The 20,918-nt window shown below is 37.8% G+C and overlaps 1 protein-coding gene across 1 annotated transcript in view; it reads left to right on the top strand.

Moving 5' to 3' along the window:
* LOC104270173 (laminin subunit alpha-2-like) overlaps positions 1-20,709 on the top strand; it is a gene marked incomplete at both ends in the record, with an annotated part of 41,171 nt that extends 20,462 nt beyond the window's left edge. The window contains 9 exons of the mRNA XM_009864447.1: positions 3,095-3,201; positions 4,204-4,467; positions 7,328-7,508; positions 10,871-11,007; positions 13,407-13,643; positions 16,738-16,881; positions 19,255-19,434; positions 20,189-20,377; positions 20,471-20,709. Of these exons, the coding sequence (XP_009862749.1) occupies positions 3,095-3,201; positions 4,204-4,467; positions 7,328-7,508; positions 10,871-11,007; positions 13,407-13,643; positions 16,738-16,881; positions 19,255-19,434; positions 20,189-20,377; positions 20,471-20,709 (1,678 nt within the window). The remainder of the gene's footprint in view (positions 1-3,094; positions 3,202-4,203; positions 4,468-7,327; positions 7,509-10,870; positions 11,008-13,406; positions 13,644-16,737; positions 16,882-19,254; positions 19,435-20,188; positions 20,378-20,470) is intronic.
* Positions 20,710-20,918: the final 209 nt, after the last annotated feature.

Raw genomic sequence — 20,918 nt, 5'->3', positions numbered from 1 at the left:
CATCAGGTTTCTCAAGAAAGGCTAATAAACACTGGTACATGTAAAATCATAGATAACCATGAAGACATATACCTGTGTAAATGCATTCTGTACCTACTTACACAATGCTGGATGGAACTTGGATGGCCACATATATTCTTTGTACGAGTTAACAGTTCGTGGTGAGTGGTGTCATATAAGTTAGGATGTTAAGTGTGTAACATGATTTAAAAAGAAGTGTATTTCAAAAATCATAACTTCCAGTAGCTTGTCACCATTCCTGAGGCATCAACAGGACTGTTGCTTTGAACATGTCTACAATAGTGGCAGCTGCCTGAGAAACAGATGTAATATGAGGAGAATTCAGAAAACATACAATTAAAAAAAAGCATTAAAAATAAATACATATCTAATGTAGAATTACAAGCTTTTCTTTTGTTGTTATTATCACTGACAAGGAGAGCCCCGTAATGTATTCATAGCCTTGTGCTCACAGTTGACTTGTATTCATCTACTCTCTGTCTTTCATGTGGGTTTTCTTTTTTGCATATGATTTTTTATTTCCTTTGCAGACTTCCATGGTTTGCCCTGCAGCTACAATATCAGAGGGACTGTGTCTTTACTTTGTTGTTTTCAATTTTGTTCCTTATTAAAAAGCCAAATCCAAGAGTATTGCAAAGCATGAATTTTGCTTTCAAATTATTTTGAAATGTTTCTTGCTCTTTCTCAGTGCAGTGCTGCTGTTGTGTGCATTAACCATTTCAAATGACAGTACAACTTTATATCACTGTAGTGTTGTTGAGTTTCTTGGTGTATCTGTACAAAATCATAAGTCTAAGAACCGTAAGCAAATGTCCTAGGCTTATTTGATTTGATCCTAGTAGGCCTTTTTTTTTGGTGAGAAACAGCACAGTGTGCTGAAGCAAATACCTGGAGGTCTTGCCAATGGTAATAGAGCTAAGCAACATCAGGTGAGTTAAACTGTGTGCCAGTGCATCGGGACAACTGTTGGAGGAGAATAAATGAGCAGGTTGATTATAAATACACGCTTATAAATATTTATGCAAATCTAGAGAGAATGAAGGGTCGTGACCGGTGTCATTTTGGGAGAAAGTAAGACAAATTTCTCTGACAGGCTGTTTTGTATTATAGCAACCATTTGGAGATTTGGACAGTAGCTCATTTTCCCAGTAGAGGGGAATGAATGTAAAGGCTTTAGTTGAAATAAATGCATTTATCAGGTTGAGTAACACTTTATCAGATGAATAGTCCTGACTCTGTGTTTCTCCTATATGTACCTACTGCCAGAGCCAAGAAAAAACAGTCTTGACTTCCAAATTCTGCCCTACTACTGCACTGCACTCAGTCATGTGTGGCTGAGTTAAGAATACATGTTATGCCATTTGCGGTAATACAGCATATAAGTAGGACAAACTCATCTGTTTATAAAAACAGTGTAAATTTTCTTTTTGATTCTTGTGGTGTGTCATATGCCTGATAAGCAAAACAATAAGTAAGATTGACTTTGGTTTTTGAGGTCTGTGTAAAATGATTGGTGAAATACTTTTAACTTGCACTGAGAATTGTGGTTTGTTGAGTCAGAGCTTTCACATCATCTTTCACTGCTGACCATTCTAATTAGAAACATACTCAAAACATACATATGTGATGCTCATTACTGTGTACAATTTGGAGTGCTGGCAGTTTTAGAACATGAATATTATGGTAACGAAGAGGGCTGTATACAGGATGAAAGAGGTAAATTATGGATTCAGTTAGTGTTGAAAAATGAGAGTAAAAGGAAAAGAGAAGCAATGTTGATTACAGCCGAAGTGTTTTTAAATATTTACATTTTTTTTAATGTATTGCAAAACAGAAGAGATAAAACCTCTGTAGGTGTTACCAGACTGATATGATAGTCCAATGTATTTTTGTTACTTTTTCCACAATATGAGACATCTTTGCAAACGTTTTAGAAATAATTTTATAAACAGACTGACAAGCCATCAAGTCACTCTACATTTAAAAGAAGCAACTTTCACAGAATACCTCAAAAGTGGGGAGAAAACTGAAAAAAAACCTTTTCAATTTACAGTTGAAAATTCTAAATTAGCAAGTCCAATAAAGTAATGAGGAAGTTTCTGTTGTAATAGTCTGTATATAGAAAAAGTATAACTGCTTTGCCTCGAATGGCACCTTGTGACAAATATGTGACCATAATGTGTTCACTGTTGGGACTCCTAAGTGTTTCTTAAAATGAAGCTGTCATGTTGAGAAGAAAAAAAACAACACATGCAGTCAGGGCACTGCAGGAATTTTTTAATGAGGGTTAGAGCCCTGGTTTACAGAGTAGATTGATAATCAGTATTGAGATTTGGATCCGTTCCCCTCTGGGGGGAAAAAAAAGGGATGTGCAGGAACTAGCTCATGCTGAGGGAATTGGTGCCTGCATAGTTGTAGTCCTTGTGACACCCATCACATCCCTCTTCCATGCTGTGAGTGATTTTTTTTTTTTCCTAATCTCTGCATGCCAAAAGGATTGTGGTTGAAGAATGTAAAGGGTGATAGAAAGCTTCCCCAAAATGTCTTATTTCCTAAAATATAAGAGTTTAGAAACCAGCAGCATTGTTGTTCTCCTCAAGAAACAGCAGTTCCTTTTCATTGCTGTTTTAAATTGTTGATGAAATGGGCTAGTCAATTGGGTTGTGTTTCCTCTGGGAACTGTGATGCTGTTACGGAGACAGAAGTCCCAACAGATAATCCTTGGTGTCTTTTTCCACTGTACTCCAGGGTGCTGCCTGTGAGGAGGGGCTCTTGCCAGGTTGAGATGATTACTGCCCCCATAGCAAACCTTGTTCTGGGTCCTCAGGGGAGCATGTAAAATAAGTTTTCTATGAACTTGAGGCAAAATTTCTCACTCTTAAGAATTTGGAGCACAATTCCACAGTAATATGGGCAGGTTAGTATGTGTTGTCACCATATGGGAGTGACACCTTCCTGCTTTAGTCAGGCCTGCCTTCCTGGATTTCTCACAGGGACAAAAGCAGCCCTATGGACATTTGGCTATTAAATTTAGCTTCAGGAAACACATTAACAGCTCCTTCTTCCTCTGCAGCCTGTCAATGTCACATCAATGGCTCCTTCTCAGAGATCTGTGACTTGCGGACGGGCCAGTGCGAGTGTAAAGCCAATGTGATCGGGCGCCGGTGTGATGTCTGCAAGGTAAGTGACAGGAGATGGTGTTTCCTTTCAGCTTTCTGCCCTGTTTGTCGTAACTAAATATCGTTTGGATTAGGATAGTTTTTAGTTTTTGTTCATTCTTCACTTAACATATACGGGCTGTTCTTATGTACAGCAAGGTAAAATTGCTTTTAAAAAAAATGTTTTCTAGGGGTTTTCTAAAATAAAATGGACAATGTAATTTAAGCCTTTACATATAAGTAGAACGGAGAATGTAGTTTAAGCCTTACTTTACATATAAGTACATTTTTATATATGGTGTGCACACTTTATATTCTGAATGTTTGATATAAATAAATTATTTAAAAATATCACAGCTCTGGGAGATATTCCCTCTATGAATGATAGCATCTGATTTTAGAAAAAAAGCAGGATGCTAGTTTACTTCTGCAGTGAATGCTTTGCTTTTACATTTTTTTTCTTAGGGTTTTTTCTTGTCCAAATAATGGATTTTTTTTTTTGGTGAAACTGTATTTTGCTTTCATGTTGTTTTACTGCCTCATAAATCACTACAAAAATACGGTGTTTCATAAACTTTCACAGAGTTGTCTTCAGGCTGCTGAGCTGTTATAGCCGTCTGCACCTTTCTCTGATTCAGCCTGAGGACTCGTGGGTTAGGCCTGTGTCCTCAGAACACCTCCATGTGCATGTAACTTCAAGCACAGTAAACCGTGCTGCTGAAATCACAGGGATCATTTTCGCCCTTTAAAAATGTGTAACTTCTGCAGTGGTTTGCTCTCACTTTATTTTCAACAGTATTTAAAGAATCTATTCAAAGAAAAATTGTTGGTATCAGTGGAATTTGCACAGATTGCATAACATACTTAGCAAATATCTCAAGCTTGTTAATATAGTATGGGCAGTTAATTGGAATTAATCTTTGTTTACTACTGTGTTTACTCCTATTTTTATTCCTGTACTCTTTCACATGGTGCAGTTTCGTTGTCTTTGCTTTCTAACAGTGTTTACTTTTCATTCTTAAAGCCCAGCTACTTCTGGGCCCCAGAAAAGCTGTTTTGCATACCCTGTGGCTGCAGTGCTTTAGGATCCACGTCACTGCAGTGTGATGTGTCAGGAAGATGTATCTGCAAATCAGGATTCGTGGGCAAACGCTGTGAAATCAGCAGACAGGTGCCTAAATTGAAAGAAAATGCACGAAGCGTTCAGCAGATCCGAGTCCCTCCTCGGAGATGGGGCATCAGCAGTGCCAGTGGGTGCCCACGGGGTGCTTACCGGCCTGCTTCTCTGGTAATCAGAAACTGTGTGCATTGCATGGGCTGAAACCTCATATTTACTTGTCATTTGTCTTTTTTTTTTTTTTTTAATTTTAAATATGTGTGCTACAATATATGAAATTATGAAGAAACAGGCTCAGAAGACAGGCAGCCTTTTAGGTTACTTCCCCACTCCTAGAGCTTCTGATAGTGCAGATGGGAATATAGGCCAGAAGTGAATGAGTCCAAAAGCAGCACCATCAGCAGTGGCATGCACTAAACATGTGAGTGGTGTGCATACGTCAATGGAATCAGTGGGATTTTCATGGCCTTTGGCAGGATAAGACTTCTTCTGACAGTTCAAGGACTAAAAGCTTAAGGAATTTGCAAGTAAGATCAACCCCAGAGGAGAAGTGTTAATAACTAATCTTAAAATATTAAACATAACCACTGTTAAAAGTTCTCGTTAGTGAATAAAACCAGTTATCTGAGCCATTTTTAACAAGGTGAAGTGCCCATAGTTTGAGTATAATGCCTAAAATGACAGGCATGTTCATTGTTTGTCACATACCAACAAAACAACTTATTTCTTGGGATTAAGTAATTGCGATGCAACTGTTTCTAACAAGAGCAGTGTTTTAGGAAGACTGAAGTTTTTCTACACAACTTGAAACCTCCACACATCACACCCTGTCTGGAAAATACCTGGCTGTGTTTTTGACCCTCAGGCAGACTCTGGGACCCATGCCATATTTGCTTATATGGATTCCCTTGGAGAACACAAGCTTTTACCCATTTAACATGTATTACGTAACTGTGTTGCCTACACAAACAATCGGCATACACTGATACAGGGATACAATGTAATAACACATTTGGAAAATTCCTTGTATTTCCTCATTGTGGTCCAGGATCTTATCTCTTGCTCAGTAAATGTGATTCTTAGAACTTCTGTGTGTATAAACAAGCTTTGCTAAGGGCTTAACTTGAGGGTTCATCTTGGGGGTTTGCATGACTGATCAAAATGTCTTTGACTCTGCAGAGCTCATCACAGAATACAACCCAGCAGGCTAGTTATCTTTTCTTCCTTCACACAGTGTGGAGTGCTAGTATAGTAGACTTTTTTTCTGGCTTTCACTGTTACAAACAGAATTTATTAGATCCTATCAAACATTCTATTGTGAACTGAAATGCATGCTGTGCATTGGTTACTTCACTGCATTAATCTGAATGTCTGTCCTGAGTTTTTTGCATACTTACATTTCTCTGTGTTTCTTCCTGTGTAAAAGAAATCTTTAGAGATGATATATTTAATTGAACCTTGGAGTTTAATTATATGAATTCAAGTATTTCTCTCTGATACACCATGTTTTGTCATGCAGAACTCTGTAATTGGCAAGACATTTCAGTATAGAATTTGTAAAGGAAAATCAGTGTAGTTATGTATAATCAAGCATTTGCATAGGTTCATAAGATTCTGAGGCCAAATTCTGACAAAAGATGTGGTCCTGTATTCTGATACCTATCAGCAAATTCTCTGTGGGAATGTGAAACTTCACTATTAACCTCAGAGATCAGTTTTCAGGACTTTTACACTGAAACTTGCTGAAGTCTCTGGGAATTTACTTACACAAGAGATTAAGGGTTCTGCTGTGGAACTGTGCACCTCCACTGGCTTGAAAAATCTGTACTGATGTGTGCAAGGCAAAAATCTAACACTGCATACCTGAGTCACCCAGTAGTATGTTGTAAAACTAAATATTTTCCACTTTGTTCCATTTATACTCATTAGCAATGATCTTTTTGATCTCTCTTTTGTAATGTTTTACTTTCCTAGTGAAGTGTCATAGGTTTTTACTGTCAAATTTTGTAATATCAATTTCAAGTGAAGTTAGTAGTATGATTTCGATTTCTACATACTCTGAAAATCATCGTACCTGCAAATAGGTAGGAAAGTACTCCCATGTTAAGGTCATGCTAGCTCAAGACTGAGTTCAAGATTTGACTATCAAGTGCAGTTTGCTCCTAGAAGCCTCTGGTAGCTGGTGCAGTGAAGCCCATGGGGTCTGTTGGTTAAAAAGTTTGTGCGTGGAAATGAACATATGTCTTTCTTCTCTTCTTTACAAATATACTTTTTGCACTCCACTAGTGGAGTTCAGGTAGAAAATTATTACTATAGTTGGTAACATTTATTCTGATTCTGTAGGATTTTTACAATATGCATTGCAAATATGAAACTAAAGAACAAAACCAGAAGAGAAACAGAGGCTCATTCTTCGTCTTAGACCTAACTCAAAGACAGTTTTTGTCTTAAAAGTAGATAATTCACATTATTTGCTTGTATTGTACAGAAATGCATTACATCTATGTTCCTCTGAAGTTATACATAAATATCATTCAAAAGATATGCTCATGAGTTACAGAATACTGTATACAGACGTTGCCCCTGGTCAGAAGAGATAAAATCTAGTTGTTCAGGGACTTTCCAGTTGAATCAACCTCCATTCATAGCTAAGAATTTGAACTCACTCTCTTAGCAACAAACTCTGCCTGACATAATCTTACAACCCAGACACAGGATATACATATGGCACTGATATGCATTCCAGTTCTTGTGGGAATTGTATTTATGGAAAAACAACCTCATAGGATATGTGTTACATTGCAGAATGTTCATTGTAGCATCAGGCAACATTCTGAAATTTTTACTCTTTCACAGCTGTGTAGGGTATTTAGTGACCTTGCCCCAGTGTTTTGCCACTACAGTGTGATGAGTGTAGTATTTCAGTGATGAAAAGGAAACAACCACCATGATCTCTTTTCACTTTGAGGATTTCCACTTTTCTCCTGGTAATCATTCCATGAATTAACTGTTCGTTCTCTCTCTCTGGCAGCCTGAAACATTTGGGTTACGGTCTTCAGGACAATGTGTTCCGTGCAACTGCAACTCTTTTGGTTCCAAGTCCTTCGACTGCGATGGAGATGGACAGTGTTATTGCCAGCCTGGAGTGACAGGAAAGAAGTGTGACCGCTGTGCTCATGGATTTTACAACTTTGAAGAAGGAGGCTGTACTCGTATGTACATTCTTTGCAGCTGACTGCAGATTTATTTATTTATTTGACTGTTTACTTATTTATTTATTACAAAGTTTCTAGTTTGGCTGGCTTTGGGTTGCCTAACAAATTTTCTCGACAGATGGTCTTTTCATAAACAGTTCTTTATATTAGTCAACGGGTAAGCATGGTGATTGGCAAGAACAAAAGACTGAAGGAGGAATTCTTGCTATTTTAAGGTCAGTTTGTGGCTAATGTGCCACGTTTAGAGGGAATAGAAATGTCCTTTCCTTCAAATACTTTCTGCTAAAAAAGTTTTGATGGAGTTTCTATAGTTTAGTTATGGTAAGAGGCCAAATCACGTCAACTTGAAGGGATGTGAATGGGGGGAAAAAAAAATCCCTTTGCTTCTATTTTTTTTTCCCCAAACTTTTTCACTGTCCTTAAATAGATGATCCGTTTTTATTAAATTTCTATACAACGCTATCTAGAATTTTGTTTACTTGTACAGTCTTTGTGTACAACAACATCTTCAGATAAAAGTCACTAGAATGTGCTTTGTGTAACCACATGAAAAGTATAATTTTCCAGATGCTAAAACTTTAGCATCAGACCTAAATATATCCAGCCCTTATTTACGTTTATATTTGTCCTTTTGGACATTAGGTCAAACACCGAAATGAATGCTTTTTTAAAGCGATATGGACTCTTGCATCAAAAAGAACCTGACAGGTCTCTCCACAGGGGGCTATCTGTCTTTGCTAACAGAACTGTATTTTTAAAGCCTCATAGGCTCACTAAGGTGTATTCATGGGAGACGTAGATGCCTCCTGTGGCTGGCTGCTGGGATGCCAGAGTGGTGATGGCGTCACAGCATTAGAGTGCTATAAAGCCAAGGGTATTGCTGCTATTATTCTTCAGGCAACAGCTGTATTATTTCCAAAAGCAGAAATCACAATGCTCAGTAACCTGTTCCTCCTCCTTTCCCATCCAGAACGGCAGCAGAAGCAGCAAGCCTAACTCTCTGCCTTTTTTACTCCCTTTTTTTTCAATGGAAGGAGCATTGAGGCCTCAAGATCAGCATCTGCGAAGCAAAATTCAGTTTCACCTGTAGTATTGATAAACCTCGAGCCAAGCTGGATTATATATAGATCATTTTTGAAAACATTACTCTATGGTATTGGCACTCTTGGGAAGGAAGAGCTCAGAAAACGTTTACCACCTTGAAAAGTGCAAACACTTTGGCACCTTGGTGAAGGGAAGGCTTCATTCACAGGCTCACTGATGAGAGAGTCTGAAATAAAATGCAAGTGATAACTGCAGTCCTAAAGCTCTTAACACATGTACAGAAGGAAAAAAATGCTGTAGTTTATTGTCATGATTAGTCTCTTATTCTAACATTTCACAGTTTAAAAGCAAATCACTATTATGAAATACTGCAAAATGCTGTTAATTTCATACAGTTGGGAAAGGAAAATGAGAGGGCAATTAACGAGATTTTACATTAAAATTTTAACTGGTCTCTTGGCAAACTTGAAATGACAGAGTTTAAGGAATAGTGATGAAATGGGAAAGTAGTGTAATTTCAAACACTATTTTAAATAGAAATGTATCTGCCTGTGGTCATCAGATTTTGTAAATAATGACAACAGCTAAAAATGTTTAGAAAATTCAGATTTTTTAAAGTTGCAAAGATAATACAACAGATGGAGAGGAATTCTGTTTTCAAAATGGTGTTTTTTCCCCCACTTATTTTTAGTAGGCTTTTTATGTATTCCTTCAAATGACAAAAAAAAGAAATTAAATTATGAATCACAGAGAAAATCAGAAATTTAATAAAAGTATATCAAATCGTGCTAGGAAGAAAGTGCACAAAAATGAATTCCGTAGTGACAGCTAAGTATCGGAAAAAATATTGGACCTCTTTTATCTAGCATTTATCCAGAAGGAATATAATTTGATTTTTTTCTTGTGCAATAAAAAACCATAAAGCCTCAAAATAACCCCTAAAGCATCATCAGTTAGCATTGACATTCTAGCAGCAAAGATGCAAAACCGATTTTTATTTCACTATTGTTTGGAACAAATGTGTTATTTTTTTCCATATTCTTTGCAGTAATGATAAAAATAAATACAAAAAAATATTGCTATATAACTTTCTTCCCCTCCATGCCTTTTGAACCAATTTTGTGTAAGAACTGGAAGCCCATAGAAGAGCTGTCATATCCAAAAGCCTCAGTCTGCCAGTGAGAGATGTATTCTGAAGCATCTTCAAGCCACAGTGTGTCAAAAGATTTTATGTAGCATGCAAAACATCTTGTTCCTGCCATGATGGAGGCAGAACTTACTATCTTCTTTGCATCACTTACCTTATTTTGAAAGTACTGATGGGGAAAAAGAAAGGTCACTTCCTATCTGACCTATAGGTATGAGTTCTATCTTTGCACATCTCTTACCTTCTAGTTTTACTTGGAAGTATTTCATACAGTAAAGCCAGTGAATGTAAATACAGTCCTCAGCAATGAACATTGTTACACTGCTCTATAAAGACCCCAAGGAACAGATTCTCTCTGAGAGAGTCATAGATTGCTTATGATGCTTTTGCTCTGACTTCAGGAGTAATGTTGACAGTGGATACGAAAATAACCATGCACCAGTTCTCCTCCTCCAGGCAGTTAAGTGACTTGTACTTGATAACTACTTATCACTTACATACCTTGACTCTGCATTTGGCACCAATGAGTTGTTCACTTACTAATGCTTTCAGAGCAATGACCAATTTTGGAATGGCTTCTAAAACCGAGCCATTTTTAACTGAATAAAATCTGCAAAGAATCCCGGTTTCCTGTGAAGAGGCACATTGTTGATGTCCTCCCAACACAGAATATGTATAATCTGAAAAAAATGGAGCAGAATGTGGAAAAGAAACTGAAATGCCTTTTTTTTTCTCTTTAAGAGAAGACTGCTTACAGCAGCAGAAATTCGAGTAGGTTGGCTCAGGATGGTGGAAGAGGTTAAATACCCTGCAGGTTCCCTTTGTAGGGGGCTTGGAGGCAGTCAGGTGGCCATGTCACACAAGTGCACCATCTCAGAACTACACTTCTACAGTTGGTGTCTTTATTTTTCCTCTTCTTTTCACATTGCATTTACTTCTACCGCAGGTAACCTCTGCTGCATTGCTCTAGATTTTGGTTTCTCTAGGTTTACCCTACCTTTTCTGCCTCACTGTGTCCACAGATAACAGAGTTCACTCTACAGTAAAGGCATTGGTGGTGTGATCCTAATCCTGTTAGGGTCTGCTGTCCAAGTGTTGCATAAAGGGGTAATTTTTCTTCTGCTTTATGTTTTATTTTGGTTTTTTTTTGTTTTTGTCTCCCATGAAGCCTGTGAGTGTTCACATTTTGGTAATAACTGTGATCCCGTCAGTGGCCGCTGTATCTGTCCTCCCAATACTGTTGGAGAGATGTGTGACAAATGTGCACCAAATTACTGGGGCCATGACATTGTCAGTGGCTGCAAGGTGAGTGGATCTCTGGTTTTTGATGTATGCTACCTCTTTCCTATGGGGCAGATGCAGTAATTTGTAGCTGGAACACAATTTTAGGTTTGTAAATCATGGTTTGTCTCCGCATTGCAAGTTTTGGTGTCAGGCTGTGGTGTAAATGTTGGTCATCTGTTACTGAAGGCTATAGAGCTGCTGTCTCAGGTAGGCAGCCTGTAACACTGATTACTCTGTTTAAACAGCTGTCACACTGAGTCAGTGTCCTGATTGAGCCTGGTTTCTTTTATTATAGCTGTGTTTAACGTGATTGAGGAGATTACCACTGCATTGTACAATGTGTATAGACGTATACTTACAGGTAATTGATGGTGCCTTTGCAGAACAAATTTACTTTGGCTCTAATTGTGATACCACTGGGAATTTGTACTTGAAGTTTACTTGAGAAAGGCTTCAGCTTGTGCATAAAATACAGTGAAGAGGGAAGAGAGGGAACAACCACCTTAGCTGTAAAATACACTTGATTTCTATGTTCTTAAAAGAGGAGATAAACCTTCTCATTAGCCTTTGAATCCTTCTTATTCCAGTGTTTGACACAGATTTATAAAACCAAATCTGAACAAAAGGGAAGAATGGAGAAGGAATAGGAATGCAATGACAGTATGTCAAAGGGGCATGTTAATGTCCTACTTGTGAAGTGAAGGAGAGTAGTATTTGGTTAAAGTTGAAAACAGGTGACAGTAAATATTGTGCAAAGTTCAAATGCCTTCTCCTCTCTGCTGTCCTCATTGATGATAAGGGATTTATATTAGTACTGCAATTACTCAAAAACCTTGTATCTTGTCTGAACGTGGTCATATGCCGCTAATGCTCTTTCTTAAAAGGCTGTTTGTCATGTAGCTCAGGCTGCAAACTAATTACCGAGAATGATTTCCTTTTTATATGTATGGAAAACTCTTCTTGTGAAACCTCTGCTGTGCTGCTGTGATATAGACTCTTGGCTTCTGAAACCAGCCTAATGAGGTTGAAGACCTCTGTTTGAGCTCTGGAGTATATTCTCTGATTGTCTTTTATGTGAGCACATTAGTATGACAGGTCCATGGCACCATCTAAATTAATAATGATCTATCAGCCCACATCTCTTTCAGTATGTTGCAGCTAATTTCTGCAAAGTGAGATGTGAATCTCCTGCTCGCACTCTTTGTAGATTTCCAGGCCTGTTGTAACTCAGGGGGATAGAGAGCATTGCATAAAGCTGCTTGCTTGCAAAACAAACACATCTGATTGTAATTTAGATTTTAATATTACCCACCAAGCTATTTTAGCTTATGGTGAACAGTTTGCTTTCTAAGCTTTATGCTCAAATGTATCTTGTAGAGTAAGGTTCTTTCTGGCAGAAGTTTTTATTTCTTAGACTAGGTAGTCTAACAGTCCAGCAGTCTAACATTTAATCAGTAATTAAATAGTTTCTGTGGCATTTGGTAAGGATTGAACTTGATTTTTCTCTGGATATTCATGTAATAAACAGTTTGGTTTAGAAATGGGACCACATTTTTCTCTTTTTCAGCTTTCTGCCCTTAATTGGAGCAAGTCTATCCATGTCAGTTACTGTGGTAACCTGTACTTCTGGCACTGGGTTTTGTTTCTGCAAGCTGAACTCCTTATGAGATTCTGGTCACGCCAGTGATCAAAGCAAATGTCCTCTGCTAACTTTACAGTACAGTCACAGTAATAGCATGGAAGGATTCTTCTGTTCTTTGGAAGCCTGCAGCTTTCCCTGCTACTTACTTCTGTATTCAATATCTAGACCCCCTGGCAAATCACCTTGCCTTTGCAAGTCTCATTCTGTGACCAAGTTTACTTCTCAGTACACCACAAGACTAAATCTCTATCCCTTACCATGTAAATTACTGTCATCTAAGGTCCTGTTTGTACAAAGAAGATAGTTACCTGTCTGCTGGATGAGTAATAAACATTGAACTAGATTCCACTGGGACCGCTGCCTCTGAGCAATTCCAGTTTTAGCAAAGTGATCTGAACATGCCCTGCAGAGGATTTACATAGAAAGCACTTTTTAGCTAGCATTTACGGTTTTTGAGTTAATTTTGGCTGCAAAGTATCCCTGTGTCCTTGACCCTTTTAGATTTAATTGATTTCACTGCTTAAGTTATCAGTGCTAATTATCTGTTTAAAAAGAAAACAGTGTTGTAAATGCATTTAGCGTAATTGCTTGACCCTTGTTGAATAAAGATAAATGCCTAGCTTTATAATTCAGATATGTAACCTTTGGACAGTGGAAGTTCACTGCTGTACTTCATTTATAGATACTTGAAAGAGGTGAATCACTTTTTTACTGTGTTGTTACTTGGTTTCTTTCAGACACACAATTGCAAATTTCTCCTTGTTTCTCTCCTTTTTAGCCCTGTGACTGCAGCCTCATTGGAGCCCTGAGTTCTCAGTGTGACTTAAATACAGGCTGTTGTTTCTGCCGACCTGAATTCTCTGGGGATAAATGCACTGAGTGCAGGTCAGGTTACTGGAATTACCCACACTGTGTTCCTTGTCAGTGCTTCCTGGCAGGAACTGATCCACAGAGCTGTGATACAGACTCGGGGAAGTGCTCATGCGTTGATCGTACTGGCCAGTGCAGCTGCAAGGTAGGACAATGAAGGTTGTAAGCTCATCTTACAGCTGCTGAGAAGTTTATTCCAAAATACGTTGACATTTGTACTTGCCCGTTCCAACAATACGTGCAGACAAATCTTGTTGGTTTTCCTAGTACATTTGCTGACTGCTCTGGGAGAAGTAGAACGTAAAGACTTAACTGCTTATTAGTTGATTAGCTGATTTTTCACATGCTGACACTTGAAAGGATACCATCCTTTTAGGCTCTCTTCTCACTTTGTGTTTCTTCCTGTTCTTACAGAAGTGTTGCCACTTTAACCCCATTTAATACAATTCTTGTTTAGTTATTTGGCAAATTAAAAGTAAATACATCAATAATAACAGTACGTCCAGTGCTAGTTCTTTATAGTACATTGACTCAGAACATGTCAATATTGATCATTTTATGAGTAGAACTCACTGCAGTAGTATTTGTTCCTTCTGTGTAGACTGCATCCAACTCAGATCACTAAAGCAAAGACTTTTGGCGTTATCACCCACAAAATACTTATTTGGAATTGTTCTTGCAAGTAGGGCACACTTTAAGTAGTTTGAAAATTGGCTGTATCACTGAGATTAAAGGGCAGTAAGTGATGGTTTGACATGCAGTTGGTAGCCAGGAAGCAGAGCTCATACCTACGTCAGTGGCATAGATGATGGAATTCACCATCACCAGGTTTAAAAATATTGCTCATTTGGAGGAAGTAGAGCTTGACATGCTGAGCAGTAGAGCTACAATCTACAGGGTCCTTGAAAAGCTTGATGATCAGGAAAAATAGAAGGGTCATGAATTGGAATGCAGTAACCTGAAGAACCAGTGCAGTTTGGGAGGACAAAGGCTGAGTGGCCAAAAAGCACATAAACGCTTTGAGCAACAGCAAACTGAATATACGCCAGCCACGTATACTCATTATAAATAAGGCAAACTGCCTGCTGAGCTGAATGCATTGGTCTTACTGGCCAATGCAGCTGTAAGGCAGAACATCTTAAAGAGCGTGACCGGCAGAGGAAAGCTTAAAAGGGATGTAAAAAAAAGTCACTAGGAGAGTTATGCAGCACTGGAACAGATTATCCAGAAGTGTTGTGAAATCCTCATTCCTGAAGGTTTTCAAGAATTGACTGAACAGAGGCATCTAGTATTGGCGATAGTCCCTCTTCAAGGAGGTGGTTTTAAAAAGTGAGCTCTAGAGATTCCAGGTGTGATTTTAATTCATTCGTTTTCTTTAGGAACTGTACTGACACAAATAACTAGCAAAGTGCAAGGATTCATTTAAATGATTGAATTGCCAGATAATTCCTTGGTTAGATGGACACCAGTCACTTAATTCTGAATTTAAAGGATAGACTTAATAGATGAACTGTAGAAAAAAAATTATATTGGAAGGGATCTATGTCTAAAAGACATTGCTGAGGCAGTATTTCCATGGATGGGGATTTCACAACTTCTTTGGGCAAACTGGTTGACCACGTTCTCATTTTTCTGGTCTATTTGAACAGAAAACATCACATTTTATTTCACAAATACTAATTTATTTAATGTTGAAACCATAAGAAAACTGGTATGAGCTGATCACCATCCGAGTAAAACTCAGTCTGATGATCAGTGTTATTTGTCCTATGTCATCCACTGAAATGGAAAAATGGAAGTATCTCAATTCTTTCAGGGCCTGATCCAATAGTGTGGTCCACCCACTCTAACCTTCTTGGTGTCCCTTTTCTTGATTACATCCAGTATGTCAATCTTTCCTGTAGCTCTTCTGAGCACTTACTGGAAAGAATGGGGATTCATGACATTTTTTAACAGAAATGTTTCTTTGTCGATTCTTTTATATTATGTTGTATGTGGTTACCTCTATGTTTCTGTGAGTGCAAATTAATATTATATATATTTAGCTGATGATTAATGATAAGAAACTGCAATTAAAATGAAACAAAATGCAAAGCAAGTAAAATTCACAGCTTATGCCAGGAAATGGACAAATAATACTGAATGAAGTCAGCAGATTTTTTTTTTTTCCCAGAATTTAAATCTAAGATTGAATCTAAATCTAGGGTTGGTTAGCCTTTTGTGTAACTTTTTCAAAAGAGCTATATATTGAAGAAGCTAGATTTTTGTAAAATGGTAATCATTCCTATATAAACTTGCTGTTACAGCACCAGAAATGAGCTTTCAGGGGCTCAGGAGCCCCTTTTTCAACCTTGACAAAAAGCAACAAAATACAGTGTAGGCACATTTGCTGATAGAGTTACATGTGGAAATGATGGTTAAAAATGGTAAATCATCAGGGACAGTGTTGGTTTTCTGTATAAGCTTTGGAAAGTTGAATTTGGTTTTTTGACTGGCTTCTTGACATTACTCTCAGGAGAAAAAAAATGTGGGGAAGGAAAAGCCAACTAGTACTTTCATATTGGTGATTAATTTTTTATTTCTTTTTTAGACCTTGGTCTCAGTAAGAAAATGGTTTTAAAAGGCTATGCATACATTATTATGTATCTGGCCCTATCTGATGTAGCTTTTTATTTGAACTAATTGAAAAATTAAAATAAAAGCATCGACATTGCAACAGTGAAACATTTCAGCTCTGTTAATGCTATTCAATGATGTGGAAAACAATCACAAAGAGGGAAAAGCTTTTCTCTACAATATTTCCACTGAAATATGTTTCTCAGCAAGCACATTGAGTACTCTATGTTAAACATTCTAACTTGTCAAAGCTAATTCCTGTTAAACAAAAGACTTGATTAAGCCTAGCAATGTCAGAAGGATATATTTTTTTTTTATCACTCAGTTATTGAGCATGTCATGCCCAAATTGCCATTTGATTTTTCTGTGCTTACAACTGTCAGTTTGAAGCCAGCATCCATTGCTCAGAGCTAGAAATGCAAATGCCTCAGTTACATTACTTGTGTATGTTTGCATACACACATGATAAGAAGCTGGAAAGTTCCTGATGTTTCCTTATTTCTTTCTCCACCCTGTTACTATAATAACCAATTGACTGTATTTTTCTTATTACTACCTTGAAATAAAGCTTGCCTTTTTTTTTTTTTTCCTTTTCGACTTAAAAAACTTTCTCCCTCTTCCAGGTTAATGTGGAAGGTGTCCACTGTGACAGGTGTAAGTCTGGTGCATTTGGTCTCTCTGCCAGAAACCCACTTGGCTGCAGTAGTTGCTATTGCTTTGGCCTGACTACACAGTGCAGTGAGGCAAGGGGGCTGGTTCGCATGTGGGTGAGTAGCAAACTGCTGAGCCATGTAATGTGATAATGTTGTTTCCTGCTGGCATCTTTTAGTCAGGCACTGAGAGGTAGCTAGAAAATGGCCAAGCATTTAAGCAATCGTTTTCCTCTACATGCTTTAGAACTAGAGAGAGAGCTATGTTCCATTAGACAATCGGGGTCAAGGTGTTAAAAGTAAATAAGTAGACAAGAAAAGCAGTGATAAAATAGCTGACATCAAGCCAAACTAAAGCTATTAAATCCCAGGAAAGGGTAAACTAGTCGTGTGCAGAAATTATGCACTCCAGTGCATTGTAATATAATCTTTGGTATGTGACACACAGTTTACTCAGGTGTATTCAAGGGTCATAAATGCTGGTTGTCCAACACAGATTAACTGAACCATGGGAAATCTATATATTTTCATTGGGTTTGTTTGGATTTGTTTAGTTTAAAAAGAAAAAAAAAAAGAGCCTATTGAAGCTTTATTTAAATCCAAGAATAGGAAGGCATAATCCATCAGAGCAAACAGCCTCTCCACCTTTTTGCAGAAGAGGGCCTTAAGACCTGTGCTGGACTGACAAATAAAGCCAGACTGGATGTCTCCATTTACCTGTATAATGAGCACAAAACTCACACTGAGACCGCTGCTGTTGCTGTGCCAGCTTCTCAGTTGCATTCTGGAGGAGCTATTTCTAATGGGAAATGACTATTCCAGTCTCCATGTGTGACTAGTCATATCTCTGCTAGAAAGCGTACCAACCATAGAGAGAAAGTCGATCTATTGCAAATCAGCCAAAGCCCCTCACTCGTCATACACAAGCATCATCTGGATGATAGACTAAGCTGAACTTAAGGTCAGACCTCTTACTAAAGAGTTCTTACCTCTTGGTTAAAGTTGTATGAATAGCACCCATTCTCCCCTTCACTGTTCAGTCCAATAGCACCTCTTTCAATTCCAAGTGGATGAAGTGATTTATCATGATCACACACGGATTTTCTTATTATTTTAGCTTTGCCCGTCATATGCTGGTAGGCTGGAGATGAAAGCCTGTAAAAGGCTGCAAGTTAGAGAATTTAATCAAGTTCCATGACAGCAAGAGTTCTGGAAAATTGTGATTTGACCTTTGTGGCAGCAAAAAGCAGAAACACAGTTTAAAGCTCCTATTTGTTTTGTGCCTCTTGATTAATTTCCTTTCATATTTATGCTCATATCTAAAGTAAGTGTATGTCCATGTCTCATTTTTTGGTACTCTGATTTATTTCAGCATTGATTCAGAGTTGTAAACTGTGTGAGACTGGGTTCGGTCACCTGCTAGTGGCTGTTTCATATAGTCCCAGGTATCTCAAATGGCATTAGACATGTTTGAACAAGAGAATCATGTCTTACATGATAATAAGACAAGGCTGATCTGAAACTCAAATGTGTTGACTACTTTCTTGATGTCTGAAGTTGTAAACAGTAAAATATGGTTATGATAGGAACTCAGGAAGTCTCCCATAGGGCTAGCAATGTTTGGAATGCTCCCATGTCTGATCAGTCCATAGGTGCTGCTGTAAATGGGAACCAAGATGCTTCAAGTACAGTACAGGGCCTGGTTGATTCCTCATGACCTGTTCCCTATCTCATGACCAGTCTGTTGATGGGATGGCTATTAGAGAGATAGCCCTGCCTTTGTTTTTTTTGTTTTCCTCACTCTTTGATACTAGACTTTTGCATTTGTCCGCGTGCTTTGTGTGATACTTTCATCTGAACAGAATTACTAAGACTCTTATTACAGTTTTGGTCAAAATAATGATTTCTACATAATGCTATTGAGACTCTTTCAACAGGTCTAAGAAAATTACAGATATCTAAGTGGCAACTTTATATTTTTCATTAAATCTGATTTTAGAGTTACAGAAACCCTGAGCCCTCACTCTCTGCATATTGCCTGGAGGACACTTAGCTTGAATATTGCGTAAAAGTACCAAGGGATCAGGCAATGTGTTCCACAGCCCCAGTGATGTATAATAAGTGTTGGTGAGAAGTATCTTCTTCATAAGTTACATTTCCCACAATCCAAACAGAAGAGGACCGAGGCTGAAATAGCACTATGAAAATTACTTTAAAAAGATTCATGGGATCACTTGCTGATGAAACTGTTTCAACTAGTGCTTGTATGTTCTTTGTTAACATGAGGACAATGTGCAAAAGGTTTGGGGGGGGAAGTCATTATTATTGCCATTTATACCTGAAGGTGTAGTAAAACTGTTTTGTGACACATTGCTCGTGATGTGAAATGAAATTACCTAGAAATAGTTTTTTAAAGAATTTAAAAGACTTAACACTTCATGGGGAAAAATAGACTTGATTTTCTTCTCTTTTTTTTTTGAATATGCATAGGTCACCTTGAAGCCAGAGCAAATGATTCTGCCACTGGTGGATGAAAAGCTTCAGCAGAGCACTCTTTCAGGGATTGCATTCCAGCCTCCTGAAATAGTAGCAGATATAGAACAGGTCATGCAGTATCTTCGGTCCGAACCTGTTTATTGGAGACTTCCAGAACAGTTTCAGGGACAAAAGGTAAACATAAAATTCTGCTGAATACTGACATGGATTTTTATTTATTTATTTATTCCTCTATGTGTATTTTGCATTGCCTTTTTTCCCTTCCATTAAGCATACCATCATACAGTGAAAGGTACTTCAAAAGAAAATAAGTGGCATTGCAATATTAAAAATTATTTACTCCATTATTGTGGAAATGCCTAAGTCCGTTACGTAAACACTGTTTTCGAGTATGTGTTTACAGACAGTAACGTGGAATATTTTTCCACAGAATGGGTTTTTTCCTAAAATTGTCATTTGAAAAATTAAGCTGTGTTTATTTAATATAACTTGTAACTTTTTATTACTCTTCATTTTAAACAAAAAATGCCTGATCTTGGTAAACTTGAAAAAACCCTCCTTATGAATATAGTTATCCACCTTTGTGATGATTTATTTTGCACTTTTGATATTTCTTGTTTTGACTTGGAAAATTTTAGGTATTTCTTCCTCTAAACACAAACTTCAGGGAGTACCAAGGCATATATAAAGAAATAAATAACATTTTGATTTTAGTATAGTACAATAATAAATTGCTGATGGGTATTTTTGAACACAGCCCTTGTCCCCAGATAGTTCCACAAGCATGTATTGCTATTTTCTACCACAGGCACATTCATCAGACTGCTCACGGGTGCAGAGTGTGTCTGCCTCCTACATATGGCCAAGAATTTATTTTTAGCAAACTGATAATGAGATTTCTTTTTGTATTTTTTGTTTTGCTTGTTAGCTGACTGCTTATGGAGGGAAACTGAAATATGCAATCTACTTTGAAGCACGAGAAGAGACAGGTTTTACTACTTACTACCCACAAGTCATTATAAGAGGCGGGCCTCTCACCCGTACAAGAATTATTGTCCGGCATATGGCTGCCCCTCTGATTGGGCAGTTGACAAGACATGAGATAGAGATGACAGAGGTAACATTTCCGCCTGCTTTTTTTCCCCCCGAAACTTAAACCGTCCTTTTTAATATTGTTAATATCTGGGATTTTTTTATTACTGTCCTTCAGCATGAATGGGAATATTATGGTGATGACCAAAGAACCAGAAACACTGTGCCCTGGGAATATTATCATGATGACCCACGTGTCAACAGGACGGTGTCCCAGGCAGATTTCACTTGGAAATATTATGGAGATGACTCAAGACCAAGTAGAGCCGTATCCCGGGAAGACTTCATGAATGTGCTGTATGATGTTCATTACATTCTTATTAAGGCTACTCATGGCAATATCATGAGACAGAGCAGGTGAGTGTTTCATGCAGTGGTCTGAAATAGTGCAGTAGTCACAGATAAACTGACAGAGCTCCCAGCTATTCCCAGCAGAATTTTTATTCGTAACATCAGCTATAAGTAGTTGCCGAGAAGAGCAAGAGTTAGCATTCAGCAGAGCAGAAGATGCAGGAGAGGGAAATTTTATTCAATAGAAAATTTAAATCACAATAGGCTAATGAAAA

The sequence above is a fragment of the Apaloderma vittatum genome, unplaced genomic scaffold (genome assembly GCF_000703405.1).
Source record: "Apaloderma vittatum isolate BGI_N311 unplaced genomic scaffold, ASM70340v1 scaffold7942, whole genome shotgun sequence".
In the NCBI taxonomy this organism is placed as follows: domain Eukaryota; kingdom Metazoa; phylum Chordata; class Aves; order Trogoniformes; family Trogonidae; genus Apaloderma; species Apaloderma vittatum.
This window is presented reverse-complemented; position numbering and strand designations above follow the sequence as displayed.